This window comes from Onychostruthus taczanowskii, unplaced genomic scaffold (assembly GCF_017590055.1).
Source record: "Onychostruthus taczanowskii isolate IOZ18803 unplaced genomic scaffold, ASM1759005v1 scaffold1, whole genome shotgun sequence".
NCBI lineage: Eukaryota > Metazoa > Chordata > Aves > Passeriformes > Passeridae > Onychostruthus > Onychostruthus taczanowskii.
Genome location: NW_024496525.1, coordinates 28,971,939 through 28,991,739, shown reverse-complemented (window position 1 = coordinate 28,991,739; position 19,801 = coordinate 28,971,939). Strand labels below are relative to the sequence as shown.

At 40.5% G+C, this 19,801-nt stretch overlaps 1 protein-coding gene across 7 annotated transcripts in view; it reads right to left on the bottom strand.

Annotated features, from left to right (window-relative positions):
- Positions 1-19,801, bottom strand: part of EML1 (EMAP like 1) — a 120,246-nt gene that overhangs the window by 58,673 nt on the left and 41,772 nt on the right. For 6 of the 7 annotated variants that reach the window (XM_041397656.1, XM_041397666.1, XM_041397701.1 and 3 more), the window contains exon 1: positions 19,532-19,788. The exons of the other annotated variant lie outside the window; for it this stretch is intronic. In XM_041397656.1, coding sequence (XP_041253590.1) covers positions 19,532-19,598 — 67 coding nt within the window. In that variant the 5' untranslated portion in view covers positions 19,599-19,788. Of the gene's footprint in view, positions 1-19,531; positions 19,789-19,801 lie in introns of those variants that run through there. 7 annotated transcript variants of the gene reach the window in all.

Sequence of the window (19,801 nt, the reverse complement as noted above, 5' to 3'; positions counted from 1 at the left end):
GAAACCTTAAGGTATATCAGCCAGTAGCTGATCTGCAGTTAAATGTGGCCTTTATGTTGCATTAGAGACAGGACCATTTAAACACTTAAGAAACTACTTAGGTCAGCATTTTCCTAATGTCCATATTCAATATTACAATGACAACTGATCCTCAAATTTACTTAGACCACTAACTTTTTACCTATATTTTTTATAATCTACAGTTTAATGAAAATTATAAGCTTATATATATGGGGTTTTTTTAAAGCAAATTGAAAATACATAAGCAATTAAACACTTTTCCATTTAAGAAATTACAAATTTACTAAACTGAGACTGCATCAACAGCAAGTAATCCATAGTTATAAATTTGAAATAGTTTATGTTTTGTCTTATTTCATAAGTGCATCCTCTGAGAAATAAGAATTGGAAAATCTCAGCCTCCAATCAATAGAATTTATTTGCAAAATAAATACCACTCCCATTCTACATTTACATTTCTTAAAGGCTAATCAACTTTATTAATTGTTTTCTGTAGACTCAAACTAAGGGACACAATACAAAGAGAATAAAACATTTCTCCTGCACCTGCAGAAGGGGCCATTGATGTCTAAAGCAGATTTATCACTTTCACAGACTCTGGGTACTTGCTCTCAGCTAATGGCTTTACTTTCAGCCGTGGTCTGACTTTTCTTTAGAACTCTGTACCTCGTGAATATTTTAGTTTCTGAAATTAATGCAGTGTTGGGCTTCATTACAGGTTGTCACAAAGACAAATCACAATCTAAATATTTAAAGGAAAAATTATTTCAAATTTAGAAAACTATTAAAAGTAATCTTTTAAAACCTGTCTTGTTCAGTACTGTCTCTGACAGGAATATAGAATTTTTTCTAGAATGGGCAGTTAATCTAGTGCACGTGAGAAGTACTTCAATTAACTAGTGATAGCCTTGCTTGGATGGCAGAGGTAAAAAATCCACAATGCCCATAACAGAATGGAATTTTACCCACACTGTCCATCTTCATCTTCAGTTAGGATTAAGTCTTCCCTTCATTTAAGTCTGACAAATATAAAACAATATAATAATACAATTATTAGTAATATACTTTCTTACTGTAAACTCTTCCCATTACATATTCCCACACACCAGCAAAAAATCTTTGCTAAGATAAATGCAGAAAGAACAAACTGCCCTTGCCAAGGACTCAAACACAGCCAGAGATACCACATTTGATACAGTATTTGATGTTCTGGTATTAACCAAGAAGATGATGGCTTTAAGGCTGTTTAGGAGTATGAAGAAAAAAAATCCCTTTATTTGCTATCCTTAAAGAAAAAATGAAGTCAGGTTTATTTCAGGAAACAGAGAAACACACATAATCTGAAAAATTATTTGGTTAAAAATGTGACTCCTCTAACTGAAGACAATTTGCATTCTTTTTATTTTTAACTGGGTTCCCTAGCATGAGATCACATTTTTATTTCACCACAATAGGGTGCACAGCATTGTCACAAATTCCATCCAGCTGTGATGCCATTCCCAGCACACTAGGAAGTGTGGTCCTGCCACCCTGTGAGAATGAGTGAGTTTTATTCTAAGGCTTGCCCCATCCTCCACAGTACTTGGCAATGCCACACATGCACGTTGCCTATTTTTAAAAGAAATTCAGGCTTTCATGGAGGAGGAGATGGAGAGGAGACAGAGATAAACTATTTTATATCTTTCAGGTTGTGTAAAAAATGTTTAGAAATACACTTTGTTCAGCAAGTGCAATATTGTCTCTCCCCAGGGCTGTGGACAGCCCTCAGTAAAAGTGACAGAGTCAGCAGATGTCTGGTCTGCCCTTGGCTGGGAACAAGCCCAGGCCAAGGTCCAAGCAGAGCCCGGCTCATGACCGTTCCTTTCCTTCAAGGTCTTTGTGGGACTGATTTCCTTCTGGCGGCAGTCAGTACTTCTCCTGTATGAGTTTTCACTGGAGAGATTAGATGGATGACGACTGTGCAGAGTAAATCCTTTCCCAAAAGCCATCTCCTAAGAGCACTGTGCTGAAGGACTAGTGTGAACAACCCCTGCAGAAAGCCTGGCTGATAAGGCTCTTGTAGCCCTGTGATTACTGGGAATCTGAGCTTCAGCCTTCATGATAAGGTGGAACCTATCAGCAAAGACAAACCTTTAAGGCTAATACAGCCATTCAGCTTTAGGGCAAGAGTTCTTTTATGCTTTCTTAGCTCTGGATGTGGGTGGAACTCACGTAAGTCAGACTTCTGTGTGCAAGAGTACAGACACAAGTTAGGTCAAGTACAGCCACTTGAACTAAATGAATTTAGTATTTTAAAGGCGGTGTTTAACAATACACTCTTTACTTACAATTCAAGAAGGAACATTTTTTAAAGTGGTCCTGCACATAGACTGGTGGCCTACAAGTACGTAAAGATTATTGCAGTGATAAGATTTGCCCAAAACAACATTCAGGTACAGTAAACTTTCTCAACACAGCACAGAGCAGTGATTTCCATGGGCAGTAAACTGAGCACCACATTGAACTTGAAAATCACTAGATTTACAAGAGATGGAAAATAGTTGAAACTGATTAGAAAACATTTCTCCCAACTCCACTGAAGAGATAGTTCACGGTATATCAATTTTTTGCGTCAGCCATGGCAAGCAGGAGATGCCTTTTTTAAAATATCCTTCATTTTAACACTAGACAGTCAAGATTAAAGCCTAGTACAGTACAGCTTCTTCACAAAAACACTTAGTTACATAAAAGCAACAAACTTAATAGATAAGGTCACGCTAAGATACCCAGATCTCCATGGCAGAGAACTCCAACCCCCAGAAGCAACAGCTTCCCTGAGCCAGTGACCCAACTCCTCACTCTCAAAGGTCTTATTTGTAACAGTTTCCAAAGGTTGATTCTTCATCAAAAGCAAAAACATTCCGTATTTGCAAAGCCAGAAGTTGAAAAGAAAGGAAAAATGATCCAGTTGATCAGGCATCCTGTTACACTTAAGCCAACAAGCAACTGCTCTAGTGGTGAGTGCCACTAAGACAAAGGGGTCACACAGTCAAGTAAATCTATCCACACTTCCCTTTTTCTTCCTTTTAGACGGGAACAAGACAGCTTTGTAGGCCCACTATCAAATAAAAATAACAAAACAAAACCCAAAGCAAAGAAACAAACAAGCTGCTCCTCAAAAAATCCACCCAAGAATAAACCCAAAATAATAGTTAACTGAAAACTGCATTTTGAGAAGTCATTCACAGAGTGTGATAGTTCCTGCTTCCCTAATAATTAAAAAAATATTTTTCCTACTGTATTACAAAGTAGTTCAACACCCTACTAGCCCCCCTTGCACGAAAAAGGCTTTTGAACTGGACATCAAATATACTGGTTTCATATTTACTGCATTTCAAAATCACATCAAATATGCTTATCAGATTTATCTGACTCCAGGAAAGTCTGTCTTCTGAAATGGATGAGGCCTAATTCCTACAAAATTATAAAGAATGATTAAGTAATTAAAAAGTCTTATAACACACGAATAAAAGTTTTGTTTAAAGCTTCATTATTCAGCCTTAGTTCATACGTTTTCTTACTCCCCAGAGCTTAAAAAGGGAAGTAAACATCCAAATTTTTCCAGAGGTGCTAGAACTTTCTATCTGCTTGCCACCTTATCCACAAAACAACCAACAGCAAGGAGAGTACATGGATTAGCATCCATGGATCTGTACCAGATGATTTATAAAAACCCACTTTGTTTCATGGACAACTGCTTACAGCAGAAAAAAGACAAGTTCCAAGAATTTTCAAAGAATCTCCTCATAAACTCTGCAAGAGGCTACCCTCTCATAGTGCAGGTTCTGGAGTCTTCTCTTCAACCTGCTCAGTGGCTGGTGGGGCACCAGAACAGAGTGCCCAGACAAGCTCCAGATGCCCCATTATTAGAAATGTTCAAGGTCAGGTTGGATGGGATTTTGAGAAACCTGATCCAATGGAAGGTGTTCCCTAGCTTTATCATCAGTAAAATCTACCCAGCCCTACCCCTGCAGCCCTCAGTCAGGGCTGTTCTGTGGGGCTAAAGACCACCCAGTCAGGCATGGCAAAGGCTGGAGGACATTCAGCTGTGCTCTGAGACCTGTACATAAAGCCTGATCAGCATCATGCTGTGAGAGATTACAGCACACTCAGCAGAAACATCTGCTATTTTGGCAGCTCCCATCTGATTTCTGAAGGACTTGGAGGCTGGCAAACAGAACAGTGGGGTGGGAAAAGGGTCCCCGCAACAGTGCTGAATCCTCCAGAACTCAGCCTGACCTTCTCTCAAGGAAATCAAAATGGTACTAAACATTGGCAAAGAAAATAATATCTAAAAACTGGCAGCACAGACCAGGCCCTCACAACTGCCTCTTGACTGCCCACAGACAAGTCCCTGCAATAAAGGCAGCTGTTGCTGCTCCCACCTTCATGGAAGAGATTGCCCCATATCTCAAGTCAGTACATGCAGGGACACCTTCACATCTGAGCTGCACTCAGGAGTCGTGGTCCCAGGGCACAGGGCATGGGACTGCCACCAGCAGGTACTAGAAAGAGCTGGCAGCACTGCCAGGCTGGAAGCTCAGGGGACTTCAGCAGGTAGGAGTGGATCTCTATTTGCTGTGGGAAAGAGCTGGGGTCCAGTGTGCAGGTGGAAAGTACAGGATCAGGCTCCCAGATGGCACAGGACACAGAACATGGACAAAGTCCAATGCAAGCAGCCAGGAACATAGCAATAGGAGAGGGGCACTTGCCACGATCCAAACCCAATTCTGCTGTCACCACTACATTTGGCCTGCTGATGATACCCTGCCAAATTAGGCTGAAGATCCCCTAATCCCACAGGAATACTAAATGCCATGTATTGTCTTTGCCTTATGTGCATCTCCCCATAATTAATTTTCCTGTGGACTAATCATAAAATTCATATGCTACAGGTAGGTCAAGGCCCTGCTTCATCTTCACTCCCTCTTCCCATTCTTCCTTCTCCTCTCTATGCAAATTACAAAAAATCACCCTCTTCTTTAGATGTTTTCCTGCATCCTTGACAGGTTGCAAAGGCAGTAAGGGTAATATTCAGAACATACAGTGCAAGAAAAAGCTTATTATTCCTGCAAGTTAATTTGAAAGTGAATAAATAAGACACTGGGTAAGCCAATATACACAGTTTTAAGATTATACCCATAATATGCTGCATTAAGAATTTCTTAACGCGGCAAATGAGTTGTTCAGAAAAAGAGTGCCAGTAGCTTTCCTCAGCTTCCCTTGAATTACTTCAAATGGATACAATCTATTTTCACTTTAAAGCCTCTGCTTTACACAACTGTTCAGAGGGCTTCATCTTCAGCGCAATATTGCTTAAAGAAAAATGGATACGAACCTGCATATCATTCATATCCAATGCCTTGCCAACCCACACCTTCTTTTTACTATCTAATTATCATGTGCAAGCCTGTCAAAAGTGTCAAAAGCTTTTTTTTTTTTTAAGCTGCTACTTTTATCATCTGAAAGATGTCATCACTTTAACAACACTCATTTGTTTCCCAAGGTTTGTGCCTCCAAAAGGTCAGAAGAATCCCCTGGACCTCACTGCACTCTGCACCAGTCACCTTGGGAGAAGCCTTGAGGGGCTGAGTTTATTTGACTCTTCCCATTTCTACTCCCACAGCTGTGGAAGTGGGAATTCTGCTCATACAGATTGCACAATATGATAACTGACATTTAGTATGCAGTGCTCAACCACAGCTTGCTAAAGGACAGGTAACATGGACTTGTAAGAACAACATTTTTGTTGTTCAATTTTTCCCAGTCATAACTGGAAAAGAAAGGGAAAGATTTCACAACTGTGCAAGTTGCTGACTTGTCAGCAGAGTTACAGAATTGCTGTTTGCAGCACAAAGTGACTTTAAATTTTTAGGTAGGTCTACCTACTTATGCAGCAGAAGAAAAGATACTCCAATAAACTGCATGTAAAACCAGATAATTTACACTTAAGATATATTAAGTTTCTACAAAAAATCTTACTACTACATTTACAGTAAAGATAAAGCTTCCACAGTCTTTGCAGCACAGAAGGACACAGACAGCTTGGTAAACTGAGGAATGGCTGCATGACACCAACTGTTTTAAAATCACTGTATGTATTTTAGCCACTACTAAATCTAGTAAACCTAGTTAATACAAAGCAGTGTAATGTCAGAAGTGCTCTGTGCCAGGAACAGCTGGAAACACCCAAACAGAAAGACTTTCACCATGCCATAATCAAGATGTTTGAAATAGCTTTTTTCCCTCCCTGATGTGTTGTCCTACTTCCTATTCTGTAAAACAAGACACTTATTTTAAGGGAGCCAGACTGGAAAAAGTTAGGAATAGCCAGGAGAAGGTGGCCTGTATCTATTTTGTTCTTGGGGGGAACTACAGGAGCAGTGCTGAACTACTGAGCCTTGCTGGGAAGGTGAAGGTAAGGCGCTTGTTCTTTGGGATACAGACTGCCATGGACTTGGCAATTGTTTGCTCACTGAGCATGGGACTGGCAGACGCTATGTGGAACGAGAATTACAAAGAATGAGAAACTTCTGCTGGGGTTTTTGCCCCCACTCAAATATCTCTCCTTTGCCTTTTCTGGTATTTGTCAGTGGTCCACTGGGCAACACCTAAGATATTGGGCTGGGCTGCAACATCTCCCTCTTGAATCTCTTGTTCCACTTCTTAAATGGATTAACCAGTTCCTAATGCCAGATATTAAAACACTGACAAAATGCATGTGGATTTCCACAGCACTGATTTTAGCAATTGTTCTAAATTAAAACCAAACCACAAAAGAGACAGTCTTAGCAATTCTGTAATTTTAGAGTCTTTACTAAAAATCAGCTGTTTCACTTCTGTTAAAATATCTGCATGATGAAAAGAAAGAAAATGTCAAAACTTTATTATCCTTCTCCGTGCCTCCAGAGAGGCTTCAGCCAGGCAACAGCTATTTCAAAGCCTCACATCACACATGCCTAGAGATTTAAACCAAGAGAAGCAACTGCCAAATTCAGGAGGCAGTAAAAGGCTTGGATTTAGAAGGCTCCCTGAGGCTAAACATTTTTTTAAATTAAAAACTCAAATATAAAAACTAAAAAGGAAGAAAAGCCTTGAAGTTGCCCCCTCCTGGAACAATATGCACACAAATCTCTCACAACCTTCTGAGTCACAACTACCAAGGTTAATAACCCAGCATCAACGAAATGGTTTCTGGGCTTCACAAAATCCTATAGAGCCTTGCAGGAATCACTGGAGCTGCTTTAGGCCTATTTAATCTTCTTGGAAACAACAAAGAGTAAACAAACAAAAGAGTAAACTCTCTCTCAAGCACAAAATTTTTAATCCAAACCTTCCTATATGGGACTGCTGAAGATGATTACTAGCTCCTGCAAGAGTATTTGTGTTTAAATTCCTCAATGCACAGAGATCTTGTGGATCTTCCTCTTCTCCTTGCAATGAGTCTCCTGTAATCAAAAGAATGCCCGGATTTGGTTCTGAGAGCAGAACAGCAGCATCACACTGATGATGTTTGTTACTGATTAATTCTGCTTTTAAGGTATGTCTTTTCCTGAAAAGTTAGGGAATAATCTGATGAACACACTCCTGAAACAAGTATGTTCCCAAGTAAAGTAATGTAAGAAAAAAAAGATTATTGTTCTTGTGATAAAAATTTTACTTCTGCCTCAAAACTATAAAGGAAAATTCTAAGAAATACAAAGCTACAAATTTCCAAAGTGCAAGAAAAAAGGTAGGTGATATTCAATTACTAATTAAAATTTCAGTTTAAAAAAATATTGAGTACACCTGTATGCCTGGGGCAAACTATGATTCTTTTTTTAATTGAATGTGATGTCATATTCTGAAGAGCACATAAAAAGGATTACAAAAAATATTGAGATCCATCGTTTCCAGGGAAGGAAAAAAACCAACAAAAAACACACAGACACACATGAAAAGCAATGACAAAAACGAAACATTCACCAAAGAAAGAGGAATTTCAATGGTAAAAAATTTATGTTAGTTCACCCTGCTTAGAATGGGTAGGTGGACTGGAAATTAAATTTATGATGCATAGGTAATTTTCTACCTCTATGAACCTTAATTCAATTTTCAATCATATTTGTAGTAGTCAAAAAGTAGTTTCCCTCTTTATTAGTCCTCAGCAGCTGCATGTCTCTCCCTTGCACTGCCTAATCCACAGTTTTAAAAGTTTGCCTACCACCACTATGCCTGGCACAAGACAGGAGAAAGGGAATCACTTCTACCTGCTACAATACATAACAGATGGGCAACACTTCTAACTTGGATTAATTTATTGATGCTGTGCAACACATGGTGCCACAAGCAGCTGCAATGACAAAAGAAAGGGTCCAGTTCCACAAGACACAATGGCCATTCTAGAAGCCCCTAGTCTGCCTGCAGCACCCGCTTCTCCTACAATTTATCTTTTGCTGCCTCTGGAAACTGATTTAATTCTCCAACTTGGCAGAAAACTAACACAGCAAAAGCAAAACCAAAATACCACACACAGATACTGCCTAGATTTAATTTTCTTTTCTGTTAGGTTAGCATGTTAAACTAACTCCTGACAATTTAGTCCATCAAGTAGGCAAAACCACAGACAGCAAATGAGGGAAGGGGAAACAAGACCTTCCTCCCGAGCAGCTGCACAGTGTGGTGTGGTTTATCAGCCCCAGGTGAAAATGGAAACGGGCAGTGGGGCAGGGATAGGTTTGCCCTCAAGACCAGAATCCATTTAACCTCCGTCTTCTGAATTTTACAGTGCTATCTTCCAGCTCCCACAGCTCTCTGGTTTATTAACCTTTACTCCTAAGGAACACTATACACCCTCTTATCACATAACATCTGAAGGACTGAGCCTGTCATCCTTAACATCCCTTTGTCTCCCCATCTCTGTTACTTTGCATCCTTTCATTTCATTGAAACAGTTGAAACATTATCACATAGTGTTACTCATCTTCAAAGTTAGAAAAATGATTGTATTACATCCCTATGCATCAGAAACAAAGTACATTTTATTTTAAAAGGACAGATGAAAGGAGAAAGAGCTCTTTTGATTCATCTTGGTCCTGTGGGAGGGTGGGAAATGGTAGGTTGCCCTGCTATAGACTCCCCTATTTAAACAAAATTTAGAAATAAGCAGATCAATCACCCAGGGGTATGTGCTCACAGAAGAAGGTAAAATACAAGCAACAGTATCTTACCAAGAACTGACAGCTACAGAACAGAATCTTTCAAATAATTTACACATGAGGCAATGCTGGAATAAACCACACTACTCTGTTCACTGCTGTAAAGTTTCACCCTAATGCCTAAAACCCTGTGCTCCATAAAAAATGAGTGAGTAGATACAAATATATTGCTCTCGGGAGACCACAGCAACAAATGTGTTTTCCAACTTCCATGAATTTTAGTTATAAAGCATTCACTTAACACAACAGCAACCATTTTTCAATCCCATAGTTGAACATTAAATCCCACAACACAGTTATTTAACTCTTTCCTAAAACCAAAAAAAAGCCTCCAGATCATAAAAGAAAGCTGAAATACCATTCAAATAACTAACGATGTAATTCAGCTATAAATTTGTTCTGAAATACCACTGGCATGATAGTCAAAACCATATTTTCAGGTTTGCACAGATAACATGCTTATCCTAAGTCTTTCAAACAACAGGTCGTCCAATACAGCAAAAACAATCTAAGCAAAACCCACCACACAATAATCAATAACAATCTGGGGAGGGAACCCAAACCAAATCCCTTACTATTTGTATCCTGTTTATTCAGCTTTAAAAACAGAGATATTAAATAATAAAAAGAACAGGTAGACTGCTACACCCATATTCCTTCCCTTCTTTCTCCCTTAAAAATGACTGGGGTTAGATTTTTCAGTAAAGCAGAACTGTTATAAATGTAAAGCCTTAATTTTAATTCTGTCTGATCCAATGAAACTTGCTCAAAAGAAAGAAGTCCAGAGTTTTCAATTTTTTGTTCTGAACACGATCAACACTCATAATGACCTTTCTGACAGAGAAACGATTAAAAAAATCTTCAGACCTAAGGAAGTGCTCAAGCTCAACACACGTCCTGTGGTCCCTTGTTCACAGTATTAAAAATCTCTTCTCAAGAAAACCAGGAGAGAACATCAAGGAAGCAACTTCTCTGTTGCTGTACTGACCATGTTACTTCCCAAATCAGAATGAACAATGGCTAAAGACTAGAGAGGGGGAGAAAACATCTCAAAGACTATGACAATTCAACTACCCCAGCTCTAGCTGCCACAGCTCCCTATACATATTTCAGTTTGTTCCCAAAGGATGCTTATGCAGTGTTTGTCACCCATCACCCCTCTTTGGTTCACAGAGAGGCCAAGTCTTGGGAGAGCACTCCAGCAGCACAGCAGGAGTGCTCCAGTGCCCAAGTGTGTTTGGTACATGGCATTAAGTTAGAGCTAGCCCACAGTAAATGCAGAGACACTGGATACACCAGCCCTCACCACAAACTGTTTTGCTTTACAGATTTCTTTCTCTTGTCCCACAGTTCCTGCTAAGGTGGACATGGCAGGTGCTGAAGTGCAGCATCACAGAGCTAGTGCACCTTATATACAGATCTTTTAAGTATGCAGCCCTTCAGCTGCAAGACCCTGCAATACACCAGTCAAGAAAAGGCTTATCCGTATGCCACCAGTAGCTGACCCCAGCCTAGACCAGGAGTCTGATGGACCACACACCAAACCCCCAAATTTATAAATGAATCTTTTCTCATTTCTCAGTAGAGAAAGGCCTCAAGCCTTGCAAAACATATAAATGCTTAACTTAAAAATTGTATAAAATATTTATTCCCAAAGGACCCCTCATTAGTCCATTAAAAACCTCTGAACACAGAGGAAATCACTTATTTCCAAACTAAAATACAGCTACAACAAGGATTTCTCACACTATCTAGCATAACAGGGAGAAAGAACCTACCCTCACACCTCCTTCCCTGCATGGCATTATACAGAGTTCACTAAATTACAACAGATACATATTTTACTACAAGAGCCTGAATTTCTAAGAATCCTCATTCTTTTAGATTCAACTGGACTTTGCCGTGATCATTTCCAGAGTTTCAAAGTTCAGTCCTACGGAAGTCCACAATTAAATTTCTATCACCTGCACATTGTCTGGATTTTGGTTCTTACCCCAAATTGCATCAGTAATTATTTACTGTGTTACACTGAGGTGTTGTACATGCGCTTTATAACACTGCCTCATATAATACATGGGCAGAAACTCCTTAAATTCAATTTTAAAGTTTAATTCAAAGTTCAATCTTTAGGTTTACAGTTAGTAACCTAAAAACGCTGGCCTGATTTTTCAGATCATTTAAGCATAGACCCGTCTGCCACTGCCCCATAATTTTGGCCTATATTTGGAAGCTGTAAAGCAAAAAGGCAGGAATGCAGACACTGGTTTGAATAAAGACTGGCCTGAGTCTCAGAATATGCTAATGCCTGTAAGGTTTTTATCAGTTTAGATAAAGACCTCGTTGCCCCCTGTGGCCCAGCCAGCCTTGCTGGACCACCCATGTTGCCACAGAGCTCGGTCACCTCTGAGAAGCCACCCTCGGGCACCGCGCCGTTCATGGGGCACTGAGCAGTGGGACAACGTGGGGAACACTTGTACCTGCGCCAGGGGCAGCACAAGGACACACCTGCCACATCCTGCAGGCTCTTCAAAGCAGCATCTCCACGTGGGAGATGGAAGGATGCTTTCTAGGTAGCAACAGGTCTGGGTAAAACAGCTTGTGAAATGCTGCATAGGGAAGGGGAAAAGGAAGCAGCAAAATGGTAATTGGTTTTAGTAAGCATAAAATAAATATTAAACTGTCTGTCAGGATCTTTGTCAGGTTTCACAGGGGTTTTTTTTCACCAAAGGAAAAAAATAAATTAAGAGTTGCTCCAAATGCTTCTGATTCCAGGGTACAGAAACCTTTAACAACCTCAAGGAAATTCTAGACACCAGTGCCCAGTTAGCCCCACTTGACTGTACAGGAGTTGCACTGGGAAACGACAAAGGCTGTTTCAGTCTGCTATGTTCTTCAACACAGTTGAAAGAAAAAAGAAAGATGTAATTTTCATAAAACACAAGGTTCATTACAAAGTTTGAATCTGAAAATATTTGCCTTTACTACCTTGAAACAAAGATTGTTTCTCTATTTACATATCGAAATGTGTTCATCTATTCTGCATCTCAGGAGTCTCACATTTTAAAGCTTAGCTTAGGCTCCTGTTCACACTCAATTCTCAGATGACTAAAAGCCAGCAGCAATGCTTCACATTTTGGCCTGCAACAGACTACAGAAGTCAGATATTTAAAACCAGAAAACATTTCTTCATTCGTGTTTGCAGGAATCTTGACATAAGCTTCCAATCAAATACAGGGTCTACGCTGTTAAGAAATGCAAACTGCTTTTATCACAATGAAGTGTTTATTTCAGATTTTAAATCCAAAAAGGTGATTAGTTTCTACATTCCACAATACCTAAAAACAGTGCTAGAGATCTTCAATGCTACTTTTCAAATGAATATAATGTATTTATTCAGTAATCAGTCATTTCAAAGCAAGATGAGAATATGACGGACCATGTCAGATTTTACCCTTTGGAAGTAATGGAGTGTGGACAATCTCACTTAATTACTTTCCAAAGAATTAATTTAGTGAAATCATGTTAACATATCATTATCCCCACCCCATCTCCCTAAAAAACCTCAGGGAGCTACTTCCACATTTTAATTATGTAATGGACGAACATTTTAAATTGTGATTCATGGAAGAAGAGCATCATCCACAGCTCCTTTTGCACTCCCTTTAAGCTTTCACAATTCCTTATGGTTGCCCAATTAGTGTCATTTGCAAAGAGCAAGCAGCCAACAAAAAATGTACTCATTACACCGTTTCATACAACCTTCCTACTTATTCTCTCTCATCATCGCCAAGATTTTAGAGATCAAAAGACAGGTTCTTTATTACAGCTTCACAAAACTTCTCTTGACAAAAGAACTACACATCAACTTTAAAATCTTCATCTTAAATTCCTAAGGAAAGGATAAAGAAGAGGGAAGTCAGAATAAAACCTATTAAAATTTATGTCACTGACTGGTGCACTCCCTCACTGTCTCCTCACGTATATTCATTTTTTAATAATGTACTTTTAATATAATTTTAATATTATTTGAATTATTTGCATGTGACTTAAGGTTCAATAAAAGAATTTCAGATTTGCTATTTTTAATTAGAACTTAAAACATATATTTTACCAGTTCCGTTAAGTACTATTAAATTTTTTAAAAACTCCTTGAAGATCAGATAAAGCATGTTTTTCTGCTGAGAGCCCAATGCTTTAATTTGCAATTCTGTATGTTGTTTTATTCATGATAAAATACTTGATACTTGTAGTTTCTCTCCATATTGCTAACACTGACACAGATTCTCTGTTGAGGTTTGACTATCACTAGAGGATTCTCTCATGACTGGTCTACATTTTCATTTGTTTTTGGAAGCTTAGTTAAAAAAAGGAAGAAAAATTAAATTCCAGTAACTATAATTAACACCACTCATGACTAGCACAAATGTTAATAATTCATGTTTTGGAAATAAATAGCTAATTAAAGGGCAACAAATTCCGTTTACTTATATAGTGTCTTATTAGCAATAATAGTTTGAGCTCTAATAGGCTAACAATATATATTGTGCAAGTGTCCATTGCAGCAAGTTATTTTTAATTCATAGCATACTTATTTATTCTGCATTCAATTACTGCACATACCAACAAAAAAAAGTGTTTCTGTATGCCACCTCTCCCTCCCCTTTACTCCAGTAGTGAAGAAAAATATTCTAGAATCAGCTTATACTCTGTATAGCTCCAAAATGCATAAAACTGACATTTAATGTAGAGTCCAATTCAGCATTTCATTTAAGAGTTTGACTGCAAGAGCCAGAACAAATCTCACTGAAAGAAAAATTAAGAAAATGCTGTCTAAGCAATGCTGTGTAAGGTAATAAAATCTTCTGTCCTACAAAACTGGTAGAAGCTTAAAGTGGGGCATGGCTTCCATTCCTGAGTTCAAAACATGCTGCTGTTCTGGAGAGAAGAGGTGTAGAGATGAAACATGGGAAAGCTTGATTTGTCTCTCTGACTGTGTTGTTTTGGACTTTTGAGAAAAACAACATGAGTAATGCCATTAACAAGTTTGCAACATCTTTTTGAACATGCTTGCAACACCTTTTCCTACGCAGAGCGCATGAATCTGCCCAGTGAACACTAAATTAAATCCAATTTTGTTTTGCATTACTGCTAGGAAGTGATCACAGTAAAAGAAATTACAGTCTCTTCCAGCCCTTGACAGATTTGAACTGGTGCCCTGAAAGCTACAAGGCTCAACTTACCATTGTTCCTTCCCTAACCCATTCCGTATTGCGTGACTTTGGTCCAGCTGTAGGAAGAGGGTAACTAGCTGCATTTAGGAAGGTTAAGGAGAGGAAGTGTGAGAGTCAAATGGGAAAGAAGAGACACCACCAGAATAATACTATCCATACAGATTTCCTGTTTGTGGTGCTCACTTCCTCACTGACAGGCACTGTTCCACACGCAGATACAGGAGTCAGAGAGAAGAGGTACACATGTTACATTTGTTTTCAGGAATGGAGGAGAATTACAGAAGCAGAAGATTCAAACCTTAAATAGATTGACAAAAACTGAGTCACACAATTTACTTTTCATTACTTAAGTGTGACTGACAGTTATCAAAGCTATTACTTGTCAAAAATCTTAATATGATTTAGTGATTTTGGTCATTTTGGGGGGAGGGAGCAAAAAGGAACCATTAATTTTTCAGAAGTTTTTTATTATTGGTCTGTTCAGCTTGGAGAACAGGAGACTAAGAGGACACCTCATCACAGACTACAACTTCCTCAAGAGGGGAAGAGGACAGGCAGCCACTCCAGTGACCTGTGTCAGAACCAGAGGGCATAGCCAGAAGTTGTGTCAAGGGAAGTTTAGGCTGGATATCAGGAAAAGGTTCCTCACCCAGAGGGTGGCTGGGTACTAGAACAGGCTCCCCAGGAAGTGCTCAGCCCAGGCCTGACAGAGTTCAAGAAGTGTCTGGACAATGCTCTTGGCACATGGTGTGACTCTTGGGAATGGTCCTGTGCAGGGCTAAGAGCTAGATGATCAGTGATCCTTGTGGGTCCCTTCCAACTCAGCATATTCTGTGATTCTGTGATTATTCTGCTGTTTTAAAAAGATAAATTATAGCATAGTTTGCATAATTTTAAAGTTTTCTCTAACTCTAAATTTTTCACTAACAATTACACTTCAGGTAATCTGTTAAACAGAACTGTAATTAGTATTATGGAGTCCCTTGCCAAATATATCAGTTTCATTAAGAAATAATGTTGCACACTTTTTTTTACTGCTTTACCCAGATACTCAAAAGTTGAAGTTTCTGTCAAACAAGGCATTTGGGGTTGCAGGAATGGACATTTGACAGCTATGATTTTCTCAGTAGCCACATGAAGGACATTTAAAAGACGCTACAAGTTCCAAAGAAATCACAGAAAATTTTCACTTCCATCCTTAAGTCTACAGAGGCATTTTGCAGGAATCCCAGATTTCACCCTTTACATTTCACATACCTAATAATCCTGCCCACAGCAATTACTGTGATGAAGGCTATGCAAATAGATAGAGAATAGATAGATAGAGATTTGTGGTCAGAGAACCCACAAAACTCTGTCCACACCCTACGAGTCTTCCCAGCCTGTCTATAATCAGCACTGATCACAGCTGCAGCTTAGTAAATCAGCTGGAGGTGAGAGGAGCACTGTCTCCAATTCCAGTATGTGTCTTGTTTGGTCGTGTCCAGCATGGTTCTCTCCACCAGTTTTTAAGCAGATGCTAAAAACCTCAACACTATCTTGCCTTATCAGTATCCTTCCACTTTTACCTTCAGGTTAAATAACACATGACTAACAACCCGATTGACTGTAGATAAACATACTGGCTTTCTACCTAGAAGTAACTTCTATACCAAGAAAAGTATCCATAACCAGGCATAGTCAATATTATCTAAGCTTTACTTTGCAACATGCAAAATAAACCAACAGAGTCCTTCATTACCTGGAAAGTGACATGTAAGTTGAGAACTGTCCTTGGGCTTTAAGACGAGTTATTTTAGTGTCTTTCTTAAAAATAAACAAACAGAACAGGCAGAGCAACTAACAAAACATTCTGGGCATCTGAAGACTGTCCTCTGAAATTGAAGAGGGAGATACCAAACAAATCAATAAATATTATAAACTCCTCCAAAGCAGGCATGTACTTTCTGCTCAGTTTACAACTACGGAAACTAAGGCATCAAGAATGAAATAACTTGCCTAAAATCATACTGGAAGTTTGTATTTCTTGCTTTGATGTTATCTCAGATTGACACTTGTGTTCATTAACACAATGTTTCTCAAATGCCAACTGTAGCTTTACTATTCTGTAAAAAGGAGTTTGAAGAAAGTAGGTGTCTTTGAACTAGCTGTGCTAAATATTTGCCCTAGATTTTAGACATGTAGCTCAAAACTAACATATTTGCCTCACCCTCTTTCTTCTCTCCCTTTCTTCTCCATTTACCTTTTTTTACACATCACAAGCCGTAAAAACACATTACTAAATAATCACGCAAACTAAATCTGCATATGAGTGAAGACCCAAATTCTTCTAGGAAGGGCCCTGAACCCAGGGCCCTTCCTAGAAAGAAAGGAGCAGGTTTGGGGCACATCTGCTCTCGTATTACCTTTTTTCTCCCTGACCAGGTGCTCCACCAGCCAAGGTCCTGCTCCCTCTTCCCCATCACAGCCTCCTGCCCATTACTGCTCCCTCCCTCCCCATCCCCTCTTGGGCTCCCACCCACTCCAAACAAGGAGAACATACTGAGAAGTGGCAGAAGCTGCAGCCATCCTTGGCCCAGGCTAGACCTTGGTTGCTACCCATAGGTGACACATAGATGTTTTTTCAGGAGCACAACCTTTGCATCCTGATCTTTTGAAACAATACATACGGGCCATCTCTTTATCATTTATTTTGTTTGAGAGCACAGAAGATTCCATAATGTCTTTTTTTGTACAACTAAAATTAATCCTATTCAGAGCAGGAACCTTTACAGCACACAACGATGATCACTTTGAGCGCTTACCAGCCGTTCTGTATTTCGCTTTGCCATATACTAAAATCATATTGTCTTTATTTCTCTACCACTTGCTTGCTTTGTTTGGTTTCTTCTACATGTCTGCCCCACTCCCAGCTTCACATCATTTTCATACTGACCATTATATATGCAAGAGCTTTCCACTTGCCTGTAAAACAATTTACTTACCACTTTCCAACCTCAAACCCTCACTGGCATCTTCTATTTGTATTTTCTTCCTCATCTGCCGTGTGTGAAATACCTGATTACCTCAAGGCTGTACTCAAAGGCTTGATTATCTTTAATTCCTCATCTCATTTAATATAGTCTCACTAAAGGCTATCTTGTACATTGAAGGGCTTCTGAACTCAGCCACTTTCTTTTATAAGCACAGAATAATACAAACTCACAACAGCTCTTGAGATTGCTATCTACAATGAGACAAAGCTAAGCAAGTGATTTGTTCCAGAAACACATTCTAGAATATAACACTTAAGAGTTAACTAAGATTTTAAAACCTATGTACAGTATAAATGCATATGGCTTCTTTCCACTGAGTATAATAGGTGCTCAGAGTTACCAAATCAACATGAGGGACAGTCCACAGGAGTAAGCTACTCTGCTTTTTTAAAGTATTCAGAAAGTGATGCTACTCCTTCTGTTCACACTTGCAGGCTACTATCATGACCACTGTAAAAGAAAAGCTCAGGGATTTTGGTAGGAAGACAGCTTGCTTATAAGCGGATTAGAGTATAAACTTTTAAATACATTGCTGTATGTTTCCTTATTAAAAACACTTACAATTAAATATTTATTAAGTTTAGGCAAAACAGGCATCTGCTATTAGCGTACAACCCTCGTACACAGTCACAGTTTTCTCTCCTGGAGAGCTCCAAAAATATGGTGTCACTGCACAATGCACAGACCACACACACAACTCCTGCTGCCCTGAAAAAACTGCTCCCACAATCTCCAGATCCGCACATATCAGAGTTTTCTGCAAACCTGTCCCTTTCTTGCATCACACCACAAAGAAAATAATGTGAAATTTGTCATCTTCACAGCTTCCAAGGAAAGAGGCAGCTATGTCTGATGCAGTTGCTGTCATGAAGCAATTTTGTATGAACCTGACTCCAGCTGTTCAGACAGCAGTAGAAAGCAGAGACCACTACTAAAATGTAGAGCAATAAGAGATCCACAAATATGAAATATGAGATTATGAATGCTCAAAATTTTGCTGCTAGAAAGCAATAACTTGTACCAAAGTAAGGTATTTTGAGATTACAGTATACCATGAAGAACTCTCTGTAATATTTAGACTAGCTGATTTATTTCCCTCAAGGAAAATATCAGCTACTTGAATAATCCCAAGTACTATGCAGGCCAATCTCCAATACTGCCTGTGAGAACACTTGCAGTTCCTCATCTCCTTCCTTTTTTATGACCCATCACTGCAGCCTGGCAGCTGCCCTGTCATGCTGCCACCCAGGCGACGCCACCACCCCAATAACCCCGACCTTAAAAAAAAAAAAAATAAAAAAAATAAAAACAGCAAAAAAAGAAAAATCCGTAACTGCAGGTCAACTCCCGTAACTCCACACAGGCATCTCGCACCTCAACACCGCCCTTGGCCGGTGCAGAGCGGCGCCGGTGGGCTCTGGGCGCGGGGGCGCGCAGGGGGCTGAAGGACACCTGCCCCCGCCGCGGCGTCCCACTGCGCCCCCGGGGTCACGGGCAGCTCGGCCCTGTGCATGTACACAAATACAGCTCTTATACATGCATATATATGTCTATTTATATATATACGCATATATATATATATTTATATATGTGTGTGAATGTTGGCATACGCGGATATGTTGGAGACCCGCAGCGGTGGGCGATCGCTCGAGCTACCAGATCTGCCTTTGGGGAAGATGCACACAGACATCTACACCGTCCACATACGCACACGTATCTCTGCATATTCCCATGAAGGACGTGCAGAAGTTGCTCGCAGAGGCGCCCCGAGGGCTGGCAGCTTTCCCGCCGAATAACGGGGGAGGCTGAAGGGGGTGAAGTTTCCTCCCTCCTCCTCCTCCTCTCCCCGAGTTGCGCCGCGAAGCCGGGCGGCCCTGGGCGGCGGAGACGCCGCCGGCTGCCCGGACCAGGCCCGCTCCCGGCGCTGCCTTCCCCTCGCCGGCCTCCGCCTCCGCCCCGCCGGAGCGCCGGGACCCCGCTGCTCGCCGGGGCTGGCACCCGCCCTTACCGTTGCAGAACTGGAGCAGCGAGGAGGTGTCGTAGAGGCTGCTGTAGCTGGAGAAGCCGTCCTCCATCCTGCCGCTGCGCTCCCGGCGTCCCCTCGGCTGTCCCGGCGGCCGCCCGCTGCCTGCTCGCCCACACGCTGCGGAGCGGAGGCGGCTGGGGCCGCGGCGGCCTCGCTGCCTGCCTCACTCAGTTGCCATGGCAACCCATTCACTCCGCCGCGGCTGGGGCGGCGGCCGCTCCGCTCCGCTCCGCCGCCGAGGCGCGGGGGGAG